Source organism: Pelobates fuscus, chromosome 3 (genome assembly GCF_036172605.1).
Source record: "Pelobates fuscus isolate aPelFus1 chromosome 3, aPelFus1.pri, whole genome shotgun sequence".
Classification (NCBI taxonomy): domain Eukaryota; kingdom Metazoa; phylum Chordata; class Amphibia; order Anura; family Pelobatidae; genus Pelobates; species Pelobates fuscus.
This window is the reverse complement of record NC_086319.1, coordinates 222414006-222435024: the sequence shown is the minus strand read 5'-3', so window position 1 is coordinate 222435024 and position 21019 is coordinate 222414006. Positions and strand designations below refer to the sequence as shown.

Sequence of the window (21019 nt, the reverse complement as noted above, 5' to 3'; positions counted from 1 at the left end):
ATTAAATGTTGTTTGCATGAGAATGATACAAGTAATTTTAGTTTGTGTTGGTCTAGGTCAAACTCTTTCTTTTTTTTTTTTTTTTGCAGCCCACATAAACTTAAACCTTGTTTATCTGGTCCGTGTTAGCCTTTGAGTTTGATATGCTTGGTGTAGGGAAGTAACAGTGTGTTGAGATGCTTTGTTAAACACAGTCTCCCCACATAGTGATGCCTTTTATTATTATTATTTTCATTGCATTTGCTCCCTTCCTGCTTACTTCCTGTGCAGGAAGGAATGGCAATAATACCCAATGGAGGTCCTCTGGGCTGCTAGTGGATTTTCTTGTGGACCAGAGGGTTCCTGATGGCCACTAATGGATTATCTGGAGGCTCAGTGGGGCCCTGATGGTTGTGGTGGATTCCCTGATTGCCTGGTGGCCCCAGTGGCACTGATGGGCTGCTGGTGGACTCCTTGGTGTTCCAGGGGGCTGTTTGTGCAGACGCAATCGTCCTGGTCCGGCACTTTGTGATGACATCAGAGTGCAGGCTTGGAAACCCAGCGCATGTGCTCTGACTTCCTCACAGAGCGCTGGAACTTCGAGGAAATGCGGCTTGACCACAGACTATCAGGGAAGACGCTTGGAAGCACCTGCAGGAATATCTTTTAATGTCCCTGCCAGCTTGCGGCTCGCCCAATCAGAATTGATAGGGGCATTCCAAATGAATAAGAAGCGGTGCGGGCCAGTCAAGGAGATCTTTTAAACTCCCTGATCGCTTGTGCTGTGTGCACAGCTATGGTGGAGTGGTCCTAAAAGATGGTGCAGGATTTAATCCTGCAATAAAGAACAATGCACTTTTGGAGAAACTGTGATGTATATATTGCAGGGTTAAATCCTCCTCTAGTGGCTGGCATACTTTCATATGGGGACAGTGGCGTACATACCGGGGTCGAAAGGGTCGTGGCTGCGACCGGGCCCGGCCCACCAGAGGTGTTTCTGTTTATGCAGCCCTAGCCACACCTCCCCTGGCTATGATTGACAGAGCCTGCATGAAAAGAAAACTGGTTTCACTTTCAAACAGATGTAATTTACCTTAAATAATTGTATCTCAATCTCTAAATTGAACTTTAATCACATACAGGAGGCTCTTGCAGTGTCTAGCAAACTATTAACATAGCAGGGGATAAGAAAATCTTAATTAAACAGAACTTGCAATAAAGAAAGCCTAAATAGGGCTCTCTTTACAGGAAGTGTTTATGGAAGGCTGTGCAAGTCACATGCAGGGAGGTGTGACTAGGGTTCATAAACAAAGGGATTTAACTCCTAAATGGCAGAGGATTGAGCAGTGAGGCTGCAGGGGCATGTTTTATACACCAAAACTGCTTCATTAAGCTAAAGGTGTTCAAGTGACTATAGTGTCCCTTTAAATTACGTTTCATAGCTAAATTTGATACTAATTGAAAGCCCTGATTCTCCTGAACAAAATTATATATGATAAGTGTGGATGCAGGTAATATGAAAGAGGTGAATTACGGTTGAACAGACATATAGTGCAAATTCAGGCTTTTGTTTACGTTTTGTTTTGATCACAACTTGTACATTTGGCTCAGTTTCTAACCCCTTAACCCCTTCAGGACGGGTGACGGACGAGGTCCGTCATCCAGGGGATACCCTTAATGACAGGTGACGGACCTCGTCCGTCACGCGGTAAAATTAACCCCAGATCGCCGCAATCGCGGCGATCGCGGGGTTAATGGTGCTCCGGTCTGCCTCTGCATTAGAGGCAGACCGGGAGCACCGGATCGGGCTGTCCCAGCTCATGTGCCCGCTCTGACAGCATGTCAGAGCGAGCACATGTGCTCTGTATACTTACCTCCGCCTCCCTGCACTTCCGGGTTCACTGTGAAGTGCAGGGAGACGGATCAGTGATGATCCTGCCCCCTGCTGTAAAAAAAAAAAAGTAAAATTAAAATCCCACCCCCCTTTACCCATTTTAATAAAAAATTAACCCCTTCCCTGCCAATTGATCACTGACTACAGTGATCAATTGGCAGGGATTACATTTTAATATGATCTGATTTTTTTTAACCCCTGAGGGTTAATTCTTTTTTTTTTAACCCTCAGGGGTTAAATTTATTTTATTAATTAATTTAAATATTTTAAAATTATAAATTTAGCTAGCTGGGGAGGGTGGAAGTTAGTGGGGAATTGGGGGATTTAGTGTTAGGCTAACTAGGGGTTAACGTTAAAAAAAGTTTTAAAATAAGCTTTAAAAAGTTAAAAAAAAAAGTTTTAAAAAGTTTTAATAACGTTTAAGTTAAAAATTAAAAACAAATAAACCCTTTACCCAGTCCAAATAAAAATTAACCCCTTCCCTGCCAGTCTATCACTGCCTACAGTGATCAAAATACAGATCACAGTATTATACTGTGATCTAATTTTTTTTTAACCCTTGACAATGAACTTTTATTTATTTTTTAACCCTCAGGGGTTAAATTTATTTAATTAACTAATTTAAATATTGTATAATATTTTGCTAGCTGGGGTTGGTTGGAGTTATGGGAAAATGGGGAATTTACTGTTAGTGCTGCTTACTGCTAGTTAGGGGTTAACGGTAAAAGAAAAAGCTTAGAAAAATGTTAAATCTGTAAAAAAAAGTTTTATGAAAGTTTAGGAAACTTAAAAAAAATTAATAAGCAAAACAAAAGTTTAAAAAATAGTTTTAAAAAGTAAAAAAAGTTTTAAAAAGTTAAAAAATACATTTAATAACGCTCATTACCACTACACCTGGTACAAGTTAGCGGAAAAATGATCCCACGCTAAGGTTCAAAATATGCCTTTTGAAATACCCTGGGATGTCTTCTTTAAGAAATGGTATGGCTTTATGGGGTATTTGGATTATATAGCCTGGTAAAATACTCTAAAATGGGACATGGGCACAGCGTAAAAATTAAAAGTTTGGAAAAAATGGAATGGCTGTGTCCCAAATGTGCCCCTCCGATGTCCACATATACCTGGCAAAGGTACATACGGGGGTATTTTTGTACTCAGCCGACATAGCTGAGCAACATATAAAGTATTATAGAGTGGTGGTACACATAAGGTTTGCAAAATATACTGTGCAAACTCACTTTGTGTGTCAAAAAGGCAGAAAAAACGCTTATTACCACTACACCTGGTACAAGCTAGCGGAAAAATGATCCCACACTAAGGTTCAAAATATGCCTTTTGAAATACCCTGGGATGTCTTCTTTAAGAAATGGTATGGCTTTATGGGGTATTTGGATTATATAGCCTGGTAAAATACTCTAAAATGGGACATGGGCACAGCGTAAAAATTAAAAGTTTGAAAAAAAATGGAATGGCTGTGTCCCAAATGTGCCCCTCCGATGTCCACATATACCTGGCAAAGGTACATACGGGGGTATTTTTGTACTCAGCCGACATAGCTGAGCAACATATAAAGTATTATAGAGTGGTGGTACACATAAGGTTTGCAAAATATACTGTGCAAACTCACTTTGTGTGTCAAAAAGGCAGAAAAAAACGCTTATTACCACTACACCTGGTACAAGCTAGCGGAAAAATTATCCCACGCCAAGGTTCAAAATATGCCTTTTGAAATACCCTGGGGTGTCTACTTTTAGAAATGGTAGGCCTTTGTGGGGTAGTTTGAATTTAAAACCTGCGAAGATGCTTGGAAATTGCACATAGGCCCAGCGTCAAAATTCAAAGTTCTGTAAAAGCTGATATGGCTTGGTCTCCAATATGGCCCTGTAGCTTCACAAAATAGTGCCAAAGACATTCATTGGGGATGTCTTTTTACTCAGAAGACTTAGCTGAGCATAATTTGGAGGTTTTGAACTTAGTGGCACATATGAAATATACAAAATGCCCAGCAAAAATGCAATCCGTATGTAAAAAAATGCCCCAAATAATTTTTTACCACATACTTTGGCATATATTGGTGAAAAAATGGGGGCATGCTAAGGCACAATATGCACCTTATGATATACCCTGGAGTGTCTACTTTTACAAATGGTACGCCTTTGTGGGTTTTTTTTGAACAGTCAAACTGGTATAATACCCCAAATGGAAGCATAGGCTCATTAAATCCGTCTCTCAAAATTCTACTGTTAATACTGAAAAGGACAGGTCTCCTGTATGGCACTGTAGCTTCACGAAATAGTGGCATAGACACACAATGGGGGTGTCCTTTTACTCAGAAGACTTAGCTGAGCATAATTTGGGGGGTTTGAACTTAGTGGCACATATGAAATATACAAAATACCCAGCAAAAATGCAATCCGTATGTAAAAAATGCACAAAATTATTTTTTACCACATACTTTGGCATGTAATGGTAAAAAAATGGGGGCATGTTAAGGCACAATATGCACCTTATGAGATACCCTGGAGTGTCTACTTTTACAAATGGTAGGCCTTTGTGGGTTTTTTTTTGAACAGTCAAACTGTTTATAATACCCCAAATGGAAGCATAGGCTCATTAAATCCGTCTCTCAAAATTCTACTGTTAATACTGAAAAGGACAGGTCTCCTGTATGGCACTGTAGCTTCACGAAATAGTGGCATAGACATACAATGGGGTTGTCCTTTTACTCAGAAGACTTAGCTGAGCATAATTTGGGGGGTTTGAACTTAGTGGCGCATATGAAATATACAAAATACCCAGCAAAAATGCAATCCGTATGTAAAAAATGCACAAAATTATTTTTTACCACATACTTTGGCATGTAATGGTAAAAAAATGGGGGCATGTTAAGGCACAATATGCACCTTATGAGATACCCTGGAGTGTCTACTTTTACAAATGGTAGGCCTTTGTGTTTTTTTTTTTGAACAGTCAAACTGTTATAATACCCCAAATGGAAGCATAGGCTCATTAAATCCGTCTCTCAAAATTCTACTGTGAATACTGAAAAGGACAGGTCTCCTATATGGCACTGTAGCTTCACAAAATAGTGCCAACGACATACAATGGGGGTACCGTTGTACTCAGCAGAAGTAACTGAACACATAATAAAACTTTGTACAGGAATAGCACACACCAACTTTACAAAATACACATGAGAAGTTCTTTGTTATAAGTTTGTGTGCGAAAACCCCCAAAAAACACAATTTTACTCCAATATTTAGCAGAGGTTGGGGGTAAAATTGCTACGTAGAAAGTGTCAAAACAACCTTAGGTAAATAGCCTGTGATGTCTACTTTATATAAATATATACTTTTGTGTGGCAATTTTGTTTTATTTTATGGCTATTAGGCTTACAAGACAAACATACCAAATTCTAAAATCGCTCCACATTAAAATTTTATTTTACTCCTTGTGCTTTGTGACCTGTAACTACCAAAAAAAACTTAAAATCCCAGACACATTATATATTCTGTAAATCAGAACAAATAAATGAATTTATTTTTAATTACTTTCCTTAACCTGCACTAATTATGCACACATTATGATTGCAAAAACTGTAAAAAAAGCCAATATTTTTCATTTTTTTTGCATTTTTCTGTATTTTTTTTTATAATAAGTAAGCATTTATATATATATATATATATATGTTATATCAAATTAAAGCCCTTTCTGTCCTTTAAAAAACAGTATATAATATGTGTCGGTGCAATAAATGAGAGAGATGCAAATTGCAGTTGAACGCAAACAGCAAGAAAATGCAAAAATTGCTTGTGTCATTAAGCGTAAGTCAAGCTTCTGAAGCTCTGTCCTTAAGGGGTTAAGGACCAAACCTCTGGAATAAAAGGGAATCATGACATGTCACACATGTCATGTGTCCAAAAGGGGTTAAGGGGTTAATATAGAGCTCCTAAAAAGAGTGACACAGGGATTTGGCCCCAAAGTGGGGGCTGTCCTTCCTAAATAGGGATCTATGAGGAATGATATGGTCTGAGCATTTATTTTAATGCTGTTCCACGTAGACCTTTAAGCTCGGGATATTTCACAACACTCTCTGACCACACACTCTGTTAAACTATTCACATCAGCTCAGTTTTATGCATGTAATGTAACGCTATCAGATTTGCTTCTAGGTTGTACATTTGTACCATTTCCATACGGCAATAAAGTTAGTTGAAAGAAGAAGAAAAAAAAACATGGTCATGCAGCATCAGGAAGTGATGTATGTGCTGTGTTGGTGACCCTGTGCAGTGAGCTGGCTGCCAGTCACTCTCCATGCTGTCAGTCCTCTGAAGGGACAATACAGGCAATAAGTACATGGTGCAGCTCAGTGACAGGTCAGTAATTACAGGGGGTCTGTCTGAGGGATTTACAAACCCTGGAGTGAGAGAGGAGTTTATTAGTTTGGGGTGAACCCCTGCTCTAGCATCTGGTGGTGGGGAAAGGTAAACATTATACCTCTTGCCAAGCAGCTGCTGGGTTGCATTTTAGTTATCCCATAGATGTTTCATTGTCATGTAGTGATAAATAATCTAATGGCAAGTTTCTCAAACCAAAATAAATCTAACTGTACAAATACCCCCAGGTACACACATTCATTATATTTATTTTATTATATTATATTATATTCATTTTATGACTGTCAGCTTCGCGACACATTAAAGGCTTTTAGTTGTCATATTGCTATGATTGTTTTTGCATGTGTAGTACAGTTAAAATTAGTATTTTATTGAATCAGATTGTTTTCACTTCTTTGATGCATGAACTAGATAGTTCTAAAAATGATAAAAAGAAGAAACAAATGTGTGATTTTTTTGGAGACATAATTATTTGCATAATTCGCCCTGGCATAGAAATGCATTGAGCAAAAGTCTGGCACACACAGAGTCAAATGATCTATACATGTCATCTGAAAAAGGTATACTGTTGTCAACATAAAAATAATGCAACTATACAGTGTTATTTTTGTAAATGATACAATGCATATGGGTGTGAAAGAAATAGGAACTAATGCAATACTATGGTAAATGGGTACGGTCTCTTCCCAGGATTTTTAATATTATGTTTACTTATCACTTACATTTAACTACGGTATATATTGGTGAGGTGTAAAAATTCAACTTAAAAGCTCTTGTAACAGTAAGCTTATAGAAAAGAGGGGATTTATATGTTCTGTTCCAAAAAGTTGCTTGATTATTCACAAAGAAATCGGGACTGTACAGGGGAATCCAAATTAATCCGTAGCCTCACCGCCTTGACTGGAGGAGGCAAATCTCTTTAAAGGGATTCTTTAGTGCCAAGAAAACATATTCGTTTTCCTGGCATTGCAGGGCCCTCTAGTGCCCCTCTACCTCCCACCCCCCATCCCAAGTTGCTGAAGGGGTTAAAACCCCTTCAGTGATTTAACGGAGTCCAGCGCAGAGGGCTCCGCCTACGCTCCTCTCTGCCGACGTCAGCCGGCGGGGGAGACCTAGTGCGCATGCGCGGCCGTCGGCAGGCGAGACATAATATGCCGCAATGTCCGCGCAGGCGCATTAGACCTCCCAATGGGAAAGCATTATACAATGCTTTCCTATGGGGATTTCGGTGACGCTGGAGGTACTCACATAGCGTGAGGACGTCCAGCGTCGTTTTAAAACACTTTTCATGTTCTATGAACACGGAAGTGCACTCTAGTGGCTGTCCAGTAGACAGCCACTAGAGGAGGACTTAACCCTGCAATGTAAATATTGCAGTTTATGAAAACTGCAATAATTGCACTTGCATTTTAAGGGTAGTGGGAGTTGGCACCCAGACCACTCCAATGGGCAGAAGTGGTATGGGTGCCTGGAGTATCCCTTTAATCAGTGCAGATGGTAAAGGAAGGGACCTTTTAACGCTACAATGGGTCATAAGCAGGTTTTAATAGCAATAACCAGATACCAAAAATGTTTCGGCCGCACATTATGACCTTGTGAAGATCCATTGTGTGGTTGATATGTGGTTTCCTGGATCTGGGTATGTCTATTAAAGTCTGCTAATCATCCATCATAGAGTGCCCTAGCACTTTCTTTACTCAGCGCTGTTCTAAAAAGTAAACTAAAAGTGGGGCACAGCAGAAACCAGCAGAATCAGCAGGCATTTTACATTGGTGACTCTTCCAATTTTATGTTTTGCACCACTCTCTAGAACAGAACACTTTGATATTGTTTCTTTTTCTATTAGGACTGAGCTGGAATTGAATGCCACTTGCTAAATTGTTAATATACATTTACAAGCATGACTTGAAAGAATGGTTAAAGCAGCACTGTCATGCCGAACTTGCCTTTCTATAATAGATTCCTCGTATCTCCCTCTGTCCGGATTTGTTCTATTTTTCTTCCTGTCTGCTCTAGCTTTCTTTAAAGCATAAGACAAAGTAGAGACTACTTTGTCGAATGGAGGTTTCCTACGCCTGACCAGCTATGACCCGTGGAGGAGCAAGGTGTGCTTCATTTTCAGTGGTCAGAGCAATTTCCCCACAATTCTTACCTTTCCTCCATGATCTCGCGATGCTTCCTATCAGATTCCCAAACGTCCTGTCATTTTAGACAGATGCTGGCGAAACTACCGAACTGCGTCCTAACAGAATGAGAACCTTTTGTTAATTTGTGTTAGGATGCAATTCGGGACTTTGTTCGTATCGGAATTTCATTCGAATGAATGAAACTCCGATCCTATTAGTGCCGTGGCTGCATCTTTCAACCGCTTAGTAGATAACTCCCTAATTCCCACGGTATCAGGGAGCTATCTACCAAAAGGCTGAAAGATTACTTAATATTAGTAAATTCTGCCCCTACTTGCTATATCGCAAGTAGGGGCATGTCGAGTAAACAGTGAGCAGCCTGTTTACCTATTCCCCACCACTGGGCGGCGGGTGGGGGCCCTAAATAAAAATGGGGGGGGGACCTATTGACCTCCGCCCCCCACCCCTGAGCGTCAGTTGGGGCCCTAAATAACAATAAGGGGGGGACCTATTGTTCTCCCCCCAGTCCCCAACCATGAGTGGCTGGTGGGGGCACTAAATTAAAATAGCACCCCCCCATTTTTATTTAGGGCCCCAACGCGCTGCTCAGGGTAGGACCATGTCATCGGTAGGATTTCCGACTCCATAAGGAAGGTCAAGTTGCCATGGGACACGAAGAAATAGTCCAGTCTCATGTATGTGGAATGTGTCGTGGAGTAAAAGATGTAGTTCTGCGCCTTTGGGTGCAGCGCCCTCCAGCGGTCGGCTGGTTGGTGAGGATGTAGTAGACGGAGGGTTTTAGCGTGCCTGTTGTTCGGGCTTGCTCCTTGTCGGGCGGTGGTGTCCTGGTCGGTGTGTAGAACCAGGTTCAGGTCTCGCCCAAACACCAGGAACCTTCTGCGAATCTCATCAGGATGTTGAGCGTGGAGCGGAGGAACTGGTAGTGTTTCAAATTTGGGGCATAGATATTGGCTAATATGTATTTTTGGTCCTGAATGGTTCCCTTCGTGAATACATATCTACCTTGTTTGCAGCACAGGATCGAGTGTTCGGCATATGGGATTAATCTAGAGAACAGGATGCCCACTCCATGCACGTGCCGTTGTGGGTTGTTGCTGAAATATCCGAGTGGGTTGTTGCTGAAATATCCTAGTGGGTAGTTGCGGTCTTTCAGTGTTGGTGCTCTGCCTCCTGAAAATGTGTCTCCTGGAGGAAGACTATCGATGTGTTTATTCCTTTGATGTCTCGCAGGAGACAGGTGCGCTTCTCGCGCATATTAAGGCCATGAACATTGTAGGAGAGGAGTATCATATTCTCCCAGGTGTTCCGGGTGTCCCCTGGGACCAGCATCCCCATGATGACAAGCTAGGGTGGGGCCATTGCGAGGGGGGGGCGGATGAGGGAAACTGGGCGAAAAAAAAGTGGTTGGAGAGGGATGTAGTGTGAGGGGTGTGTTAGTTAGTGGGTAAGTGTTAGTTAGTTGTCCTCTCCTCAGTTGAGGGAGTAGCTCAGGTCAATGGACAAGGTTTCGGGTAGATGAGAGTCTCGGGGCCTCTTTGGCTGGGTGCCCGAGTCAATTCCCGGAGCAAAGCGGTATCCCTGTTTCGTGATCCTGCTATGTCCTGTACCTGTTGGGTGGTGAGTCTAGTCTTCCAGTGGACACTTCACTGTCTCCTGGTATTTGGCGCTTGACTGGTATGTCCAATGAGCATGTACCTATAGGTAAGCTCCTTGTTCTACGGTGTGGCCTCTAGAGGTATGGGTTCGCTGCACCTTTCCGCTGCGGTCTGAGTGAATGCGGGTTGCATTGCGGGTTTGGCCCAGGGTGAATGTTGATGCCCGTGTATGATGGCCATCCTGCCCGGCCGGGGTCTTGGCTTGCTGCGCTAGGGGGTGGCTTGTGTGGGAGAGTTTTAGGCGTTGCATAAGGGCCCTGTGAGGATTCCCTAGGTGCACAGTTTTGGTGGTCCCTGCTGCGTGTACCGTGTGAGGGTGAGGGTTGGGCGGGGTTTTGTCAGCCCTTGTATGGTATTTGTTACTAGTCTCTGGCTGGGACGTAAGGCGCCTTTTACCCCCGGCCTTGCTGCTAGGTCTCCAATCTCGCCTTCTCACTATACCTCTCTATATTCTCTCTATAAGTAGGGGCTCTTTCCTGTATCGCTGATTATGTGCAATTCCTCAAGCTCTATAGGGCGGTGTGGGGAAAAGCGTCTTGTGGGGAACCAATAGTGAGCATGTAGGCTAGGCTAACTTTTCCCTATCCTTTTCGGTGAATCATAGCATGGAGTACCGAGGGGGATGGTAGGTAGTGTCTCGGTGTTTGTCGTTCCCGTCTTGGCATCTGTGCACCTAACCCACTACAGTGCCCCTTCTCCCTGTGTCCTGTGGTCCCCTAGTGTTGCCCGAATCCCCCAACCCAAACAAAGAGGGTGCCCATCCCCACTTGCAGCTTCTAAGTGTAGCATAGTCAGCCAGTGTCCCCCAGGTATAGTACTCATGTAGTGTGGGTCCACTCAGTCCATGACCAGAGCTCCAACTCCACTCCAATGGGCATAGAACACTGCGGTGCATAGTGTGCCGCTACTCCTCAGGCCTGGCTTGGCCAGGACGCCTTGCTGGGTAGCGCTGTGGTTGGGGCCTACCTTGGCTCATGTCTCGCCCACGTGGCTGCATGGGGCCGTATGATTGCTGGAGGAAGGAGCTTGCTAGAAAATTGGGGACCGGAACTGGTAGGAATCCCAGGGAACGCATGAATCCGGGGACATCTTCTGGCTTCCGTACCATCATTGTTTCTTGACCTGGGCGTGCCTGTAGGGAAGAGGGGTAGCTCCAGTGGTACTGGATTCCTGCTGTTTGCAGGGCAGAGGTGACAGGGCGTAGGACTTGTCTGGTTTGAAGGGTGTAGCGGGATAAGTCTTGGTAGATCGTAATTGTTTGGCCTTCCATGTGGAGTGGGTCCATGTGGCGGGCTGTGCACAGGACATCTTCCTTCAACTGATAGTTGTCCAGGCAGCATACTATGTCTCTGGGATGCTCTGTCAGGATCGGGACAGGGATCCAACACGCAGAGTACAAAGAGTGGAAAGGTACGTATACCGGGCCTTAGAATGGCCGGACTAACGTACCGAGAGTAATAGAGAATAGTCAGAGACAAGCCGAGGTCGAGGGAACGAGAAGACAGATAAGCGAGAGACAAGCCGGGTCAAGGGATAACGGAGATAAGCAGGGTAGTACAACAAGCCGAGTCAAAACCAATAGAGCAAACTAGAATACCAGAGCACTGAGTGACTAGACAAGCTAGAACCACGACAGGGCAATGAGCTGAAGTGAGAAGTAAGCTTAAATACCCTGGCTCCGGATGGTAGACACGCCTCTGACAAGTACCGATTGGATATCGGACACTTGAGTGGCAGGTCGCTCGTGATAGCGTCATGACGTCACGTATTGAGCGTACCGCTAGAAAAGGACGTGGATTCCTCGCGGTCGGTGTTTAAGTGACTGGATGAACCGCGAGGAACGAAGGAAACAGCTCGTTTGGACGGATAAACTACTAAGTCTCTACCTCTTTTAGAGGTAGAGACCTCAGGTACCCTGACATGCTCGCCCCGGCGCTGATGGTGGTCGCAGCGCTCGGAGGGTCAGTTGTGGGCCGCTTAGTACCTCGCTGAAGATAGTTCTCAGAAGTTCAGCCATGCCTCACACTGTCATCCCACGGACGTGGAGAATTAGTCTGCGATAGCGGTTGTCGAGGTCGTCCACCCAGGTGGTCAGGTTGGCTATGTCCGCTGTACACTCTGTGACCGCTGTCGTGGTCTATTCCAGATCTGTGCGGAGTGACTGTGAGTCTGCTTCTGTCTCTGACACACTGGCCTCGATGTTAGCTAGGGCTGCTCGTAGTTGGGCAACCTCTTCCCACACCACGCGGCACAGGCGATCCGACAGGGCCTCAAAGTCCACCTTGGTGGGCAGGCTGAGAATGATGGCCCGCAGATCCCCATCAAGCATCCCTGGTGCCTCCGATGAGATGGAGGGGGATGGTGAGAACCTTGCTGGGGTAGATGGAGGGAATCCAGAGTGATGCTTGTGGCTTCCGTCTCCCATTGCGATGCCCGGTCCCGGGCCGCTGTGAGGAAGGTGCAGATGGCTGTCTCTCCACCGGACCCTGGTGGTTTTGGGGTACCCGCGGTTTCCGTCGACTTCTTTGCACAGCCCATTATCGTCGAAAAGTGTGATGAGGTGTGCCAATTATGCGTTTTTCCACAAGGAGCTTTGGAATTATGAGGCCATCTTCTTCGACACTAGACACGCCCCCCAATTTCCATTTTGCACCACTCACACAGGCTCTCTAATTGGAGGGATGGTGGAGGGTCACCGTAAAACATCGAGGGCTAGGGGAAGCCCTCTTTCCATGAAACTGGAGAGACTTGTTCCTTTTAACTGTCACTTACCCGGTGGCTTCCTGGAACTCTGCATCGGACCTGTGAATAGAAGCAAAGCGGCCAACACTTTACACAATTATAACTTTGGCTGAGTACTTCTGATCTGGGTGCTTTTTGGACATGTTGCTCTTAGAAGCTATTACTGTCCGTGGATGTGTAACATGTCACTGTTCTATTCCAGCTATAGGGTAACTTTAATAGAGGTACTAAGTCGGAGTACAGAAGTTCGATCACAGGGACAAACTATTTGCACCAGAATCACTACATTAACCCCTTAAGACCGGAGGGCGTACAATTACGTACATCCTTTTTAAAGCGTCCCTAAATGCCGCCGGGCGTAATTGTACGCCCTCTGTTTTTTTTTTACTTACCCGGTCGCCGGCGATCGCGGTTGGGGGGACTCCCAGGGAGCCCCCCGCGGCACGTCCGCCCTCTTGAGCCCCCCCGGGCCATATGAGAGTGAGGTCCTTGCGAGGACCTCACAATCACATGGCCGGTATAGCTGGCTGCAGCAATGCCAGCAGGGGGACTAACTGTAATGACAGTCCCCCTGCTGGCTGGAAATAAAATAAAAAAACAGTTAAATCAGTGTAAAAAAAAAAATTGTATACATACACACACATACACTGTCTAGGTGTATTTTACTATTAATATATATATATTATCAAATTACACGTAGACTGATACTGATTAAATATATATATATAATTATTGTTATATATATATTTATATATAATATAAAAAAAATATGTAAATACGTAAATAAATTAAATAAAAATAAATAATTAATTAAAAACTAGATGTTATTTTGTTCTAACTGTATATTTATGTAATATTTCGTTCTACACATATATTTATGTAATATTTTTACATAATAAGGTATCCTGATTAATTACAATTAGCGGGACCTGCCTGACAACCCATGCCGAAAGTATAGGGAATTTAATTTGCTAGCACTATATTTAACCCTATAACTTTCCAAGACACCATAAAACCTGTACATGGGGGTTACTGTTTTACTCGGGAGACTTCGCTGAACACAAATATTAGTGTTTCAAAACAGTAAAATGTATTACAACGATGATATCGCCAGTAAAAGTTACGTTTTTTGCATTTTTCACGCACAAACAGCACTTACACGGACGATATTATTGCTGTGATACTTTTTACTGTTTTGAAACACAAATATTTGTGTTCAGCGAAGTCTCCCGAGTACAACAGTACCCCTCATGTACAGGTTTTATGGTGTTTTCAAAAGTTACAGCGTCAAATATAAGGCTTGTGTTTAATTTTTTTCACATTAAAATTCGCCAGATTGCTTACGTTGCCTTTGTGATCCTTTGGTAGCCCAAGAATAAAAATTACCCCTATGATGGCATACCATTTGCAATAGTAGACAACCCAAGGTATTGCAAATGGGGTATGTCCAGTCATTTTTAGTAGCCATTTAGTCACAAACACTGGCCAAAATTGGCATTTTTTGCATTTTTCACACACAAACAAATATTAATGCTAACGTTGGCCAGTGTTTGTGACCAAATGGCTACTAAAAAAGACTGGACATACCCCATTTGCAATACCTTGGGTTGTCTACTATTGCAAATGGTATGCCATTATGGGTGTAAATTTAATTCCTGGGCTACTATACAGTCTCAAAGGCAATGTAACCAATCTGCTATATTTGACCCTGTAACTTCCCAAAACACCATAAAACCTGCAGAACTAAAAAAATAAAAAAAATTCTTATTTTCTTCCATTTTTTTCATATTAAATTATGTTTTATAGCTAAATATTTGATATTAAATGAAAGCCCTGTTTCGCCTGAATAAAATGATATATAATAAGGGGGTGTGCATTTAATATGAAAGAGGAGAATTACGGTTGGACAGACATATAGCGCAAATGCCAGGTTTTTTTTTTTTTTAATTCTTTATTTTTTGTGTGCAAGGGTTCACAGGTATGCCGTGGTGCCACAATAGCAGTCACGTGCGCATTTTCAACATGCATTACACATATGGCACATAGAGGGTCTGCACATTTTTATATAATATTAATGATGGTCAATGAGTATCACAGTTTTTATAACGATAGTGGTAGAGTAAGTAGCTCTAGCATATGGTGTTCTCGCTATTTTCATCGCTAATACTGACATTTTTAACAATTGGAGCATGAGGGTGCTCAGGGTTACAATTTGTTTCACTGAAGTTTGCCTGGCATATAGTAATACGTTCTTATAGCAGTGTATCGATTAATGCTAAGGCTAACAAAAGAGAGTACCTTTCTTTTAATTAATGGTGCTGTAAGTGCCTAGCTGCATTATAACAATCATTAACGTAAAATAATAATGCAAAACTTAAAATAGACATGTATGTTACGAAGCATAGGTTGCAGACAGCAAAGGCACAAATAGGGTTAAACTCGCTTGAATCTGAGCTAGTCTGGACATAGTTATTCTCATGTGAAATCTAATAAACTACCAGTGACATCTGTCCCCACAAACCCCCGTGTGAACAGGCTAGGGAAACGAGAGTCAAGCAGCAATGTCGGCAGGCAGTCATGGGAGTCCAGCTAGAACAGAAAAACCTCCGCGGCTGCGAGCATTCAGCCTACAATGTCCCAGTCTCCATAGTGTCAGCCAATGCCTTTTAGTGGATGAGTGGGAGCCCCCTGTGCCGGTCTGTGCTGCCGTGATGTGTGTCGAAGTCCCCTCAGTCGAGGAGTGTGTGGCCTGGGTGTCTCAGTGGGGGTCGGCGTCTGTGTTGGTGAGTCTCCCGACTTTGTGTTTTCAGGCCGTAGCCGCAAAGGTGTTTCCAGTGGGACTCACTTGTGAAGGTGTCGCCTCTTGCCGGATCGGCCCGCAGGTACATACTTTTCAGGGGGAGCGGTGTGGGCCGCTTCTGGGCCTCACTGCCAGTTTTGGCGCCAACCCCTATGGTCTCCGCCATCTTTACTGCTGCGCCTTGATGTTGAATCAGGGTGGCCCTGCTGCTGCTCCCTGGGTGGTCGGGTCATGCGGGGGTGAGGACCAGGATCACCCCCCCGGTCCATAGGGGGGGGAACGGGGCCATGTCCCCACGGGTCTGGCCCTTGTCTGAGCACCGATGGGCAGGATAGCGGAGCAGCGGCCGTCTGCTCCACTCACCGCCGGAGTAGGCCTCGTTGGCACCAGTGAGGATTCTTCCACCAGGGGACTGAAACCAGTGGGGCCAGCCTCACCCTGGGTCCGGTACTCTCCACCCGATGAGGTTTACCGTCGTTGGTCACCTTTTTTATGCTGAAAAGTCAGATTTTCTTGCTCGTTTCTTCCGAAGTTTCAGGAGCTGGTCTGACATGCGACCATCTCGCTCGGCGGCCTGGCCCCGCCCCCCAAATGCCAGGTTTTGTTTACATTTTGTTTTGTTCACAACTTGTACATTTGGCTCAGTCCTTAAGGGGTTAAGCTGTAGTGATTCTGGAGCTAGAAAATCTCTTTAATGGCAATGGGTTGACAGGGCTGTGCCCATACTTACCCTCAAATCTGCCTGTCAGTCATCATCACTGTAAGAGACAGGCAGACTTGGGTGCATTTCTATTATTATATAATAGAATGATGAATGTTTAGTTTATTGTTTCCATGGAGACTTGGGTGCTAGTAGGTGGGAGTTTATATATAGTTATATTGTTTTTGGTTCCAAGACCCCCACACTCCCAGTCACTGTGAGTGAAGGTGAGACTTGGCCACTGTATAACACAGTGAGTAGCCGATATTAAAAGTTATCTAAAGGGGAGAGGGCATTGATTTAGATCAGGGATACCAAAAAGGTAGATCCCCAGATGTTGTAGAACTACAACTCCCATGAAGCTTTGCATGTTTTTAGAATGACAAAGCATAATGGAAGTTGTTGTTTTAAAACATCTGGGGATATATCTTTTGTGCACCCTTGATATACCGGTAGATACATATTCAGCAATGCATGAAACATATTATTGTTTGCATATTTAAAGTTTAATACCTTCACTTTTTATTATGAACTGTTTAGAACCAGCCTTGTTTCAAGCAAACGCCACTAGTAACATACTATAGCATCACAGTGAAAATATATTACTTATTTTATTTTATCCACTTCACCCTTAAATTCCACATGATTATTTACAATGATAGATTACCAATGTCAATATTTATGTAAAATGTGCATGTGTACCATAGTTAAAAAACATTACCGTTTACGGAAACGTGTGCACTGATCAGTTACCCTGTGTATTTTGCAGGCAGCGAAAATATGGCTTCTGATGTCAGTGGCAACTCAAGTAACAGTGACCAAGAGAAGATAAGTGATCACTTAGACCCTGATACGTGTGATATTCCATCTTATGTCTGCGAGTTTGTCGAGAAGGAAATTGGGAATGATTTTAAGTCCCTAAAGAAAGTGGCTAGTCTCATTGAGACCATAGCACAGGAGAAAAAAACACTGGAAGAACAGGTATGTATTAAGAACTTGTAACTGGTTTTTAAAATGTGGTGGTCTTGTCTATACATTTTCAAAATGCTGAATTATGTTAATCTCTATGGGGATGTGACTAGAGTTGAGCGAACCCGGACTGTAAAGTTCGGGTTCGTACCGAACATTACGTTTTTTGGACCCCGGACCCAAACACAGACATATCAGTGTATGCAGGGCAGCCAATCAACAAGCGTTTGACTCGTGTGCCCTTAGAAGCCATCACAGCCATGCCTACTAATGGCATGGCTGTGATTGGCCAGTGCAGCATGTGACCCAGCCTCTATATATAAGCTGGAGTCACGTAGTGCCACACGTCACATGAGCTCTTATTAGTGTAGGGAGAGGATGCTGCCGCTTTCAGGGACAGATTAGGAAAGAATTCTGCAAACTAGTACATTAGTGGGCTGCACTTCATATCTGAGAGTCAAATAGAAGCGTAAAATACTGCGGTTACATCTGAGTTTTAAAAAGTAATTTTTTTTGGTGCTGAATAGTACATTTTGGGTGTGCACTTCATATCTGAAAGTCAAATAGAAGCGTCAAATACTGTGGTTACAGCGCAGTTGTAAAAATTCCAATTATTTTGGTGCTAAACTGCTAAATTGTAAATTTGGGGCGTGCTCTTCATATCTTAGAGTCAAATAGAAGCGTCAAATACTGTGTTTTCACCGCAATTGTAAACATTCTTATTTTCTGGGTGCTAATCTGCTAAATAGTAAATTTGGGCCCTGCACTTCATATCTGAGAGTCAAATAGAAGCGTCAAATATTGTGCTTACATTGCAGTTGTAAAAATTTAATTCTTTAGGTGCTAAAAAGTCAATTTGGTGCCTGCACTTCATATCTGAGAGTCAAATAGAACTGTCAAATACTGTGCTTTCAGCGCACTTTGAAAAATTCAAATTGTTTTGGGTGCTAAATACTACATTTGCATCCTGCGGTGCATTTCTTGCAGTCCAATAAACAAAACAAAAATTGTTGACTATTGGCGGTTACATTGTCACCTGACATAAAACATCTGTTAGTTTGGTGGGTGAACGCAAAGAATGAGGAGAGCGTCAAATAAGGGACGTGGCCCTGGTCGTGGTGCTGCTGATGTTGGTGGAGCTCCTGTTGCAAGGAGAGGACGTGGTCATCTGTGCCAGCTACACGCACAAGTGAAACACCTTCCTCAGGTGCGAGTACGCGACAGAACCTTCAGCGTTATATGGTAGGCCCCAATGCTTCTCTACGAATGGTGAGGCCAGAACAAGTACAGGCGATGTTGGTTGGATGGCTGACAGTGCCTCCAGTTCCTTCACATTGTCTCCCACCCGGTCCCCTGCTGAAAACTCAGAGTTGGCACCTGCAGCCCATGGCCATCTGTCTTTCACCTCACCCCCTTGCAAATCAGCCAAGCAGTCTGAGCCACAAGTCATGTAGCAGTCTCTTATGCTTTTCGATGACTCTGCTGGCGGGGTTTCCGTGGGCCATCCACCTAGCCCTGCCCCAGAAGTGGAAGAGATTGAGTGCACTGATGCACAACCACTTATGTGTCAGGATGTGGACATGCAAGGACCACCGCAGCACGTCTCTGATGATGATGAAACACAGTGTGCAGACCGGCAAGGAGGGCAGGGTTGAGGAGTGGGTGGAAGATGATGTGGAGGATGATAAGGTCCTAGACCCCACATGGAATCAAGGTCATGCGAGTGAAGTGTGCAGTTTGGAGGAAGAGGCGGTGGTCGCACAGAGGCACCAGCACAGCATAAGAGGGAGCAGAGTGCAAAAGCGGAGCGGCCGTCCCCTAGACGGTACGCCTGCTACTGCCCACTGCACTCCGGGACCAAGCACACCAAAGCCAGCTCCAAGAAGTTCCCTGGTGTGGCAGTTCTTCAGACAATGTGCTGACGACAAAACACGAGTGGCTTGCACGCTGTGCAATCAGAGCCTGAAGCGAGGCATAAACGTGCTAAACCTGAGCACAACCTGCATGACCAGGCATCTAAGCAAAGCACGAGCTGCAGTGGAGTAAGCACCTCAAAAACCAAGAAATGTTTTAGGCTCCTCCTGCTTCCTCTTCTGCTGCTGTCTCGGCCACCCTGCAAACAGAGGATGTGGCAGCAACACCACCACGCCCGCCACCGTCCCCAAGCATCTCCACACTGTCTCATGGAAGCGTTCAGCTGTCCATCTCCCAAACACTGGAGAGAAAGAGGAAGTACCCCCCTAGCCACCTGCGATCCCTGGCCCTGAATGCCAGCATTTCAAAATTTGTGGCCTTTGAAATGCTGTCATTCCGTCTGGTGGAGACAGACAGTTTTAAAAACCTGATGGCGGTGGCTGTCCCACAGTACGTGGTTCCCAGCCGCCACTACTTTTCCAGGCGAGCCATCCCTTCCCTGCACAACCAATTGGTGGACAAAATCAGCTGTGCACTGCGCAACTCCATCTGTGGCAAGGTCCACATAACCACAGATACATGGACCAGTAAGCACAGGCAGGGACGCTATATCTCCCTAACTGCACACTGGGCAAATGTAGTGGCGGCTGGGCCTGAGGCGGATAGCAGTTTGGCGCATGTCCTTCCGCCACCGGGGATTGCAGGGCATTTCTCTTTGCCTCCTGTTGTCTCCTCCTCCTACTCCGCTTCCTCCTCCTCTACCACCACCTCATCCAGGCAGCGTAACACTTTCACCACCAACTTCAGCACAGCCAGGGGGAAACGACAGCAGGCTGTTTTAAAACTCATATGTTTGGGGGAAAAACCCCACACCGCGCAGGAGCTGTGGACGGACATGAAACAACAAACCGATGAGTGGTTGTTGCCACTGAGCCTCAAGCCAGGCCTGGTGGTGTACGATAATGGGCGAAATCTCGTAGCAGCTCTGGGCCTAGCCGGTTTGACGCACATCCCAATTTGGTGGTGCAGAAATTCCTGAAAAACTACCCAGATATATAAGAGCTGCTGCAGAAAGTGTGCACGCTTTCGGCGTTCTCACCCTGCTGCTGCTCGCTTGTCTGTGCTTCAGTGTAACTTAAGCCTTCCCGCTCACCGCCTCATGTGCGACGTGCCCACGAGGTGGAACTCCGCCTTGCACATGCTGGAGAAACTGTGCGAGCAGCAGCAGGCAATAGTGGAGTTTCAGATGCAGCAAGCATGGGTCAGTCGCTCTGTGGAACAGCACCACTTCACCACCAATGAGTGGGCCTCCATGCGAGACCTGTGTGCCATTTTGCACTGTTTCAAGTACTCCAGCAACATGGCCAGTGCCGATGACGCCATTCTCAGCCTTACTATCTTGCTTCTAGGTCTCCTTGAAAAAACGCTTTGGGCAATGATAGAAGAGGATGTGGCACAGGAGGAAGAAGGGTCATTTCCACGGTTATCAGGCCAGTCATTCACAAGTGGCTTGGAGGGTGGATTCCTGCACCAGCATAGGCCAGGTACACAATTGTCCAGCCAGGGCAAAGTTCTGGAGGATGAGGAGGAGGATGATGATGATGAGGAGGAGGAACTGTGTTCACAGCAGGGTGGCACCCAACGCAGCTCATGGGCATCACTAGAGCGTGGCTATACGGAGGACACAGATGATACACCTCCCACAGAGGACAGCTTGTCCTTGCCTCTGGGCAGCCTGGTACACATGAGCGACTACATGCTGCAGTGCCTGCGCAACGACTGCCGAGTTTCCCACATTCTAACTTGTGCTGATTACTGGGTG

General features: G+C 44.6%; 1 protein-coding gene across 1 annotated transcript in view; it reads left to right on the top strand.

Moving 5' to 3' along the window:
• Window positions 1–6135: 6135 nt before the first annotated feature.
• RINT1 (RAD50 interactor 1) overlaps window positions 6136–21019 on the top strand; it is a 50463-nt gene continuing 35579 nt past the window's right edge. The window contains exons 1-2 of the mRNA XM_063448120.1: window positions 6136–6249; window positions 17084–17295. Of these exons, the coding sequence (XP_063304190.1) occupies window positions 17095–17295 (201 nt within the window). The 5' untranslated portion in view covers window positions 6136–6249; window positions 17084–17094. The remainder of the gene's footprint in view (window positions 6250–17083; window positions 17296–21019) is intronic.